This window comes from Canis lupus, chromosome X (genome assembly GCF_011100685.1).
Source record: "Canis lupus familiaris isolate Mischka breed German Shepherd chromosome X, alternate assembly UU_Cfam_GSD_1.0, whole genome shotgun sequence".
Lineage (NCBI taxonomy): Eukaryota > Metazoa > Chordata > Mammalia > Carnivora > Canidae > Canis > Canis lupus.
The window spans coordinates 107209402-107218490 of record NC_049260.1 but is presented as its reverse complement, the minus strand read 5'-3'; the positions used below and the strand labels follow the sequence as shown (position 1 = coordinate 107218490).

The window sequence follows — 9089 nt, the reverse complement described above, 5'->3', positions numbered from 1 at the left end:
GAAAAATAGGGACAAGCAAAAGAACAGACTCTTAACTACAGAGAAAGTGGTGGTTACCAGTGGGGAGGTGGGTGGAGGGATGGGTGAAATACGTGAAGCGGATTAAGATTCCACCTATCATGAGGAGCCCTGAGTAATATAAAGAATTGTTTAATCAGTATGTTGTACACCAAAACTATGTTAATTATGATGGAATTCACATAAGTACGTAAAAATATTTCAGAATTCAGATCAATGGAACTGTGAGAGAAGAAAAGAAATGGATATATTTTCACCCACTAGGTTTGGGGGAACTTTCAGGCACTGAGTTTGGGTGATTTTATCATGCAAAGTTGAAAACCAATACTCTCTGAATTTCCACCCGTGTCCTCATGTGCATTTCATGGAACCAGTTGGCCAGAGAAACCATCCGGGAGGCCTGTTTTGCAGGTAGTTTTCACAATATGCAGGCACTGGCTATATTAGTTTCCTTCCAGGACAAAAAGGAAAGCAGTGTAAATAATGTATAGTCGGATGCACAGTAGTCAAACTTCATTTAGAATGTAGCATATGTGAGCGGGCACTTCTGGGTTGTTGCAGGAAGGGCTTGTGAAAATCCAGTCAAGCATACAAGTAATGAGAACACGAGTAAATCCTGTCTACTCAATGGTTTATGAACTCTGCTAATTAAGCCAAGGCTGGCAACGATGGGAAGAGCGAACATCAAGGAAGATGGCTAGATCCCAGGAGGTACAGTGAGCTTTGGGCTGTTGTGATGAACGCTATTCCTAGGGCCCTCTCCTCAGCTCCATGGAGGCCCTGAAACCAATGACGTCACATCCACAGTAGCTCTGTACAACCACGACCTGTCAGCCACTGGAGGGTACCAAATGGATTGGAGCTGCCCAGCAATCTCTATTCCCAGACAATTGTCCCTAAGTGACATGCCTGGTGACTCCCTGGAAAGCACCACTCCTGGGGTTTGTCCATTAGTGAACAGTCTGAGAGTTTGTTCTGTGGGTACAGCCCTGTTCACCATCTTCAGGTGCCAGGCGGCACCCCTGTAGGGAGTGTTGAATAGAAGGGATGACGGTTTGTAATCTTGTCTTGATTTCACTTTATGTGCAATAAATACTTTGAATATTTCTCCCCCAAGAATAACCTGCCAAAGCATATTTTTGTAGACAATTTTTTCACCAAAACCTTTAATTTTTCCTAGTAATTATGATGAACAAAATATCTTCCTCTTTTTTTTTTTTTTTCGTTAAAACAGTGGGTCAATTTTTGGTATATCCAGTCAAGTGGAAATTCAACCCTTTGGCTGTTATGTAAAAAATGTTCTGGTTCCGGTAAATGTTTTTTCCTATGGCTTGTGTGACCGAGTTCTTCCTGCAGGGGGCGCCTGAGACGCGACTGGGAAGACTGGCTTCCAGGGTCAGGGCAGCTGGCACGGCAGGCTCCTGGGGAGGCAGGAGGCTCCTCCAGTACCAACCAGCTGTGACACAGCTTCTCGGGGAACCGGGCTGTTGTGAGGCAGTGTGGTGAGCCGTTCCCCATGGCCTGCAGCTTCCCTTACACTCCTTGGGGCAGTAGCATAAATTTATTTTTTTATTGGGGTTCAGTTTGCCAACATACAGAATAACACCCAGTGCTCATCCCGTCAAGTGCCCCCCCCTCAGTGCCCGTCACCCAGTCACCCCCACCCCCCCGCCCACCTCCCTTTCCACCACCCCTAGTTCGTTTCCCAGAGTTAGGAGTCTCTCATGTTCTGTCTCCCTCTCTGATATTTCCCACTCATTTTCTCTCCTTTCCTTGGGGCAGTAGTAATACATCAGCGTCTTCTCCCATGGCAGCAATCTGTGCACAGCACTCCCAGACCCCCCAGGGGGCGTATTTCCAGGAACTCCCAGAGGGCGCTTTCTAGAAAGTTCCACCTGAGAGGCGTTACTGCCGTTGTGTGAGGTGCTCGACGGGCCTCCTGGAACAAGGTGAGGATTTCCCACTGGGAGTGTGGATTCTTTTTCCCTGGGGGCTCTCTGTGCCCTGGATGTGCCTTTTCCTTGGCTGTGGTGTGTTCCCGGGGGATCTACTTCAGCCTGTGGAGGCATTTGCTTGGTTGTGATCTAAACTCAGGGGGAGGCATGTTTCTGGGCAGGTTATCTCCGCCATGTTGGAGAGGAGGCTGTTCCTTGGTTTTGTCTCCGAGTTCTGCGAGGGACTTTCTTTGTGGAACTCTCTCAGGACCCGTGTGGGGACGCGACTTTGGGTGATTATCTTAATCCTATACAGAGGCGGCGTTTGGTTCAGGGTTTCGGGGATTTGGGTTTGGTGGCGAGGAGCAGGGCGGGGGCGGGGTGGCTGCCGCAGGGGTGGCTGCCGCAGGGGTGGCTTGCCGCAAGGGAGGCCGGGAGGGTGAGTGGTGGGGAGTGTTTCCGGGGGATCCATTCAAGCCCTGTGAGGGGAATGTTTCTTGGGGTGCATTACCCCAGGCCTTGGGCTCCTCTCCCTGAGGGCTTCTACCTCAGCCTGTGAGACACTCTCTCTGGTGCTTAGCTCAGAACCAGGGCGCTCTTTTCCTTGGGTGCTTGTGTCAGCCATGATGACGCTGGGCTTTTCTGGTGTTCAGCTGATCCAGGTGAGGTCTCAGAGTCCCGTGTGACTTTCCAGGTGCTTGGTCACCTCTTGTGAGGGTGCTGGTCCTTGGATGCTTTAAGACTAGAGGGAAATCTCCCTGGGGGGCTCCGTCTGAGTCCTGGCAGGGAGAGAACTTCACCTTGGGTGCTTTGTCAGCACTGAGGCTTTGGGCTCTTTCTTGGTGCTCCCTCTGAGGTCTGGGGAGCTGAGACTCTTCCTGGGAAGGTCCATCTCTCCCCAGAAGAGTGGATGTGCCTTCAGTGCTGTCTCTCATCCCTTGGTGAGGAGGTTTCCTTCGGCGCTTCATCTCCCTTAGGTGGGGGGCGGGGGCGCTACTCTTCCTTGGCTACTGTATCTCAGCCCTGGCTGGGGAGCATTTAGGGGGCTCTACCTTAGGGGCTGGATTCTCCCTGATGTGGTCTGTCCCAGTCTTTGGGGTGAGGTGTTGGTAAGGCGCTATAATGCACTTTTTTTTTTTTTTTTTTTTTGGAGGCAGGTTGTTGTTACGTGGATGCTCTGTCTCAGCCTGTGGTTGAATACTTTTCCTTGATTTTGTATCTCGGTCTTGCAGGGCTCTATCTAAGCCTTTCAATGACTTTGGGTATCAAGTGAGAATCTAGGGCTGACCATGTATGTGACTTTGTTGCATTATATATCGCGAACATATGCTATAAAGGTAGTCTTTAATCTCGGCCACGCTGGTGGGTGTGCAGGGACCTCTCATGTTAAATGTGCATTTTGTTCTGGTTGATACGTTACTGCCTATTGACCTATGTCTCTTTTGAAAAGCTGTTCCAGGACTTTTACCTACATTTTATTGAGATATTTGTATTATTAAAATCATCTCTAGCTCAACATATATTGATATTTACACATATTTAATATAAAATTTGCATGTCATCAGCTGATCTGTTTTAACTTTATTGCTCTTTCCTATTTCTTTTTTTAAACGAGGGGGACTCTGGGCACTGTAGCTGGAGGATGGAGGCTGGGAGCAGCAGAGGCGGAGTGAGAAAGAGAATCTCATGTAGGTTACACACCCAGCGTGACTGCAACTTGGGGCTTGACCTCACTGCTCTGAGATCATGACCTGATCTGAAATCAAAAGTCAGATTTTTAAGAAACTGAGCCACTCAAGTACCTCATATCACTCGCTGTCACTCTCTCTTTTTATTTTAGGATTTTATTTATTTGTGAGAGATATCGCTGCATAGGCACGTGTGTGTGTGTGTGTGTGTGTGTGTGTGTGTGAGAGAGAGAGAGAGAGAGACAGAGAGAGAGACAGAGAGAGATGGAGAGAGAGAGAGAGAGGGAGCATGAGTGGGGGAGAGGGGCAGATGAGAAGCAGACTCCCCAATGAGCAGGGAGCCCAATGCTGATCACGTCAGGACCCTTAGATCATGACCTGAATGGAAGGCAGGCCCTTAACCAATTCAGGCACCCAGGCACTCCCCTATGTCTCTCTCTTAATAGTGTCTTTTGATGAACAGAATTGTTCAGTTTAAGTCTAATCAATCTTTTACTCAAAGTCAGTGCGTTTATTCTTTTCAAAAGCTTTGCCTGCTTAAGGACACAAAAGTAATATCCTAAGTTCCTCTAGATCATCTGTTCATCAGAGATCTATGTGATGTGGACAGGATGGAGGTTAGACGCAGTTTCCCGTAGGGAGCAGGTGGACTTAGTAAATGGAGCACAAAGTATTGCCAGCCCCGTTGTCGGCAATCTAGGAACTGCTGTTTCCAGGTTTATATCTAGACACTCTGTCCTGTCGCTGTGGTGCATCCGTCTACCCTTGCTCCAATACCACAGAGTTCTCATTGCTTCTCCTTTCCAGTAAGTCAGATGTCTGCTTTTATTTGTCTTCCAACGTGGTTCTTTTGCCAAGAGATGGTCTCAGCTATTCTAAACTCTTTGAATTCCATATACTATTTATTATCAGCGCCTGAATTTCCACCAATTATAACAGAGTGGATTTCTTTTTAATTTTAAATAAAATAAATTATTCTCATCTGGGATGCCTGAGTGGCTCAGTGGTTGAGCGTCTGCCTTGGCTCAGGTCGTGATCCAATTTCCTGGGATCGAGTCCCACACTGGGCTCCCCACAGGGAGACTCCCTCTCCCTGTCCCTATGTCCTCTGCCTCTGTGTGTCTGTCATGAATAAATACAATCTTTTAAAAAATAAAAATAATAAAATTATTTGAATTTTAAGTGATGCAATAATTATTCTGGCAATTGACAACAGTGAATTAATACAAGTCTTCCAATCCACAAGAAATGTATTTATCTCCAAATGCTGAGTCCTTTGACTTCTGTAAGTTTTATGTTCAATGCTTCAGCCATACCTATTGTTAGGTTTACTTGATGGGTTTTGATGTTCTCTTATTTTTAATTTTTTTTTATTTTTAAGTAATCTGTGCATCCAACTTGGGGCTCGAACTCACAACCACAAGATCAACAGTCCCACCATCCACCAACTGAGCCAGCAAGTGCCCTTGATATTCTTGGCACTGTTCTTATGGTATTTTAACTATCTTTTTCTAATTTATTTGTTATGACACAGAAATACAGGTGATTGGATTCTTCTCTAATGTCCAGTAACTTGACAATTATACACTCGTTAATTCTCAATACTTTACATCCTTTTGGATATTCTGTGTCAGAAATCATGTCAACTGTGAACAATGACAATATCACTTCTACTTTTCCAAAATTATAATTACCATGTTTACTGTCATTTTTTAGTTCCTGCAGTATGTTTTTTTCTAAATATTAATTTTTAGTTATTTATTTTTGGTTTTTGTTTTTGGTTTTTTATTTCCTGCAGTATGTTCTTGAATACACAGTGGACACCCTTGTCTTTTTTTAAAGTCAAGAAAAAAAATGGATGGTTATGTCATCATTAAATACAGCAATATATTTGGTTGGTTGTCTATTTTTTGGCGGATAACCTTTCTTAAGTTAAAGAAAAAAAAACAAAACAAAAAAAGAAGGTTCCTTTTATCTGAAGTTGCTGATATTGTTTACCATGAGTAGGTACTACCTTCAACCTGGTTTTTCAACCTGTGACTTTTCCTGGTTTTTGCTGTTAATGTAGCACATTATACTGATGGATGTTCCAGGGGGAAACCAGTCTTGCCTTTCAGCAATAGACCCAGCAACCACCAACGCTTGGTTTTTTATGTCCTATTTAATTTCATTTGCTAACCATTTGTTTAGGAGTTGTGTGTCTAGATTCAGGAGAGAGATCTGGAACTTTCGTTTTCCTATCTTCCAATGTTTTTCTTAGATGCTTGGCAACAGGTTTATTTTTTATTTTATTTTTAAAAAATATTTTATTTATTTATTCGTGAAAGACACACACAGGGAGAGAGAGAGGCATAGACACAGGCAGAGGGAGAAGCAGGCTCCATGCAGGGAGCCTGACATGGGACTCGATCCCGGGTCTCCAGGATCTCGCCCTGGGCTGAAGGCGGCGCTAAACCGCCGAGCCACCTGGACTGCCCTGGCAACAGGTTTATACTGTCCTCATAAAATGAGAAGAGAACTCACACCCTTTCTTCTCTTTTCTGAAAGAGTTTGAGTTAGACTGGTATTATTTGCCCCCTGAATGTGTGAAGAACACCTCAGGAAAGCCTTCAGTATAGGAAGGATCTTCAGTTGGTGCTAAAAGTTGTATGACATACACTAGAGTTCAGGTTTTCTGTTTTTTCTTGGTGAGATTTGTTATGTTTCATTATTCCAGAAAAGCGTCTGTTTCATCTCAGATTCCAAATTTCCTATAACATCATTCTGGGTGTTCCTGCTGTCCTTCACAGAACTGTCTTCAGGAATGCAGGGCTCAGTCTCCTGCTTTGTTGCTAGTGTAGTTTATCTGTGGCTAAATTGTCCTTGATAAACATGCCGAGGATGGCGTGGGCTGATAGTCCTGTCAGCGACCAACTTTTACTTTTGTTGAAGGTCTTTATGATCATTTTCCTTTTCCCTGTCATTAACTTACGCTTTGCTTTGAGGAGCGGTCTTAGTGTGTTCCGTCTGCCATAGTAACATGCCACGAACTGGGAAGGTGACGAGGACAGACACGTCTTGGCCCCACCTCTGGAGGCCGGGAAGCCCAGGACCACCAGGGTACTGGCACCAGGGCGTTCTAGGCAAGGCCTGCTGCCTGGTTCAGAGCCTGGTGCCCTCTCTCTGCCCTCAGTGCTCAGAGGGTTCGGGGTCTCTCTGGAGCCTTCTTTCTGAGGCACTAAACTCATTTGGGGTCATGACCCTGTCCTGAAATCAGGACCTGTCAATGGTCCCTGATGCCTCCTAATACCAGCTTATTTGGGGCTTTGGATTTCAACACATGTTTGTGGGGACACACCATGTTCAGAACACAGTGTAGCTCTCGCTCTACTGTCCTGGGATTTTTTGTAGTCGTTTTGTATCTCCCTCCATGGACAGACCTCAGTATTTGCAGCCATTTTTATTTTCTTACAGAAGCATATAAAGCTATACATTTTCCTCTCTGTTTCTCCTTACCTGTGTCCCACAGATTCTGTCATGTGAGGCTTTCCTAGACAGACAAACAAAAAACAAATAGCAAGTATTGATTGAGAATCATGTTATCAAGTTTTGGAGGGCCTTTTTGTATTGCTTAGAAGTACTAATTTGATTTCATTTTGTTTAGAGAACATATTCTGCTTGAAATTTAGGATTTGGTTTTGTTGTCACCTTTGCTAATGCTTGCATGCTTGAGAAGGATTTATGTTCTTTTTTTAAAAAAGATTTTATTTATTTATTCATGAGAGAGAGAGAAAGAGAGAGAGAGAGAGAGAGAGAGAGGCAGAGGGAGAAGAAGGCCCATGAAGGAAGCCTGATGCGGGACTCGATCGTGGAACTCTGGGATCATGCCCTGAGCCAAAGGCAGACGCTCAGCCACCAAGCCATCCAGGCATCCCTAAGAATTTATGTTCTGATTGTTGAAAACAGGATTCTGTATATAAGGACATGATCAAACCTATTGGGCGTGGTATCTTTCAATATGTGCATTTGGTATATGAGGCCTGAGCTAAGTAAGTTGTCACGTTCTGATTGATGCCCTGTAGAGCAAAATAATTGTTGCAGGTGGATATGGGAATGAAAGGATTCCATCACAGTACACCTTAGGACTTCTTCAGGAAGCCCAAGGGAGAGATGTGATCGCATTCTTCTGCTACACAGGACTGGAGTAGCATGCAAGTGAGGATCCCAAGCAGCCAAGTTGCGATCATGAGGAGGAGCTGGAATTGGGATGGAGTAGTTTCAAAGAAGCAGAAGAGAACCCAGGGAATGGACCAGGCCCTTAGTTCTATTATTGTTACAGGATTCAGCCTCATTTGATGCAAATCTCCACTTAGCTGTCAGCATCTTCTATCATTTTAGCTAGAACAGGATAGTTTTCTGTTTCTGTGATTGAAAGCAACCTATGTAAAATAGTGTTCCCAGGCAAGTGAAATAGAAAACACACGATCCATTTGGAAATCAGCAGAAATTGTACCACCTGGCAGCAACCACCACTTTTCACATTTAGTATGATCAAAGCCTGGAGTCTCTTCATAAAAAGGCAATGTTTTTATTACATGTGGATCTTAGTGTGCAGAATGTCAGTATACCAAGGCCCTTCTAGGGTGCCCAGACTCCACTTGTCTATTCTGGAGAAAGTTCCATGTGCACTTGAGAAGAATGTGTATTCAGTTGCCTTTGGATGTAAAGTTGTAAATATCTGTGAAATCCACTTGATACAGCGTATCATTTAAAGCTCTTGTTTCTTTGGAGATGTTGTGCTTAGAAGATCCATGGATTGTAGAAAGCGCTGCGTTCAAGTCTCCAAGTATAAGTGTATTATCTAAGTATGTCTTAACTTTGGTTATTAACTGATTGATATACTTGGCAGCTCTCACATTCGGGGCAGAAATATTGATGATTGTTAGGTCCTCTTATTGGATAGATCCTTTAAGAATGATATAGTGTCCATCTTTATCTCTCTTTTTTAGAAACTTTTTAAAAAAGATTTTATTTACTCAAGAGAGACAGAGAGAGAGAGAGAGAGGCAGAGACACAGGCAGAGGGAGAAGCAGGCTCCACACAGGGAGCTCGATGTGGGACTCGATCCCAAGTTTTCAGGATGATGCCCTGGACTGATGGCGGCACCAAACCGCTGAGTCCCCCGGGCTGCCCCCTCTTCATCTCTTACTACAGTCTTTGGGATAAACATTAATTTATCTGATATAAGGATGGCTACCCCTGCTTTCTTTGAGGACCATTTGAATGGTAAATGGTTCTCCAACCTTTTATTTTCAGGCTGTAGGTGTCCTTACGTCTAAAATGAGTCTCTTGGGGATCCCTGGGGGGCGCAGCGGTTTGGCGCCTGCTTTTGGCCCAGGGCGCGATCCTGGAGACCAGGGATCAAATCCCACATCGGGCTCCTGGTGCGTGGAGCCTGCTTCTCCTTGCC

At 44.8% G+C, this 9089-nt stretch overlaps 1 protein-coding gene across 1 annotated transcript in view; it reads left to right on the top strand.

Annotated features, from left to right (window-relative positions):
• Positions 1-2134: 2134 nt before the first annotated feature.
• The window catches only part of LOC119868238 (cancer/testis antigen family 45 member A8-like), a 21280-nt gene continuing 14325 nt past the window's right edge, over positions 2135-9089 (top strand). The window contains exon 1 of the mRNA XM_038588398.1: positions 2135-2245. Coding sequence (XP_038444326.1) covers positions 2147-2245 — 99 coding nt within the window. The 5' untranslated portion in view covers positions 2135-2146. The remainder of the gene's footprint in view (positions 2246-9089) is intronic.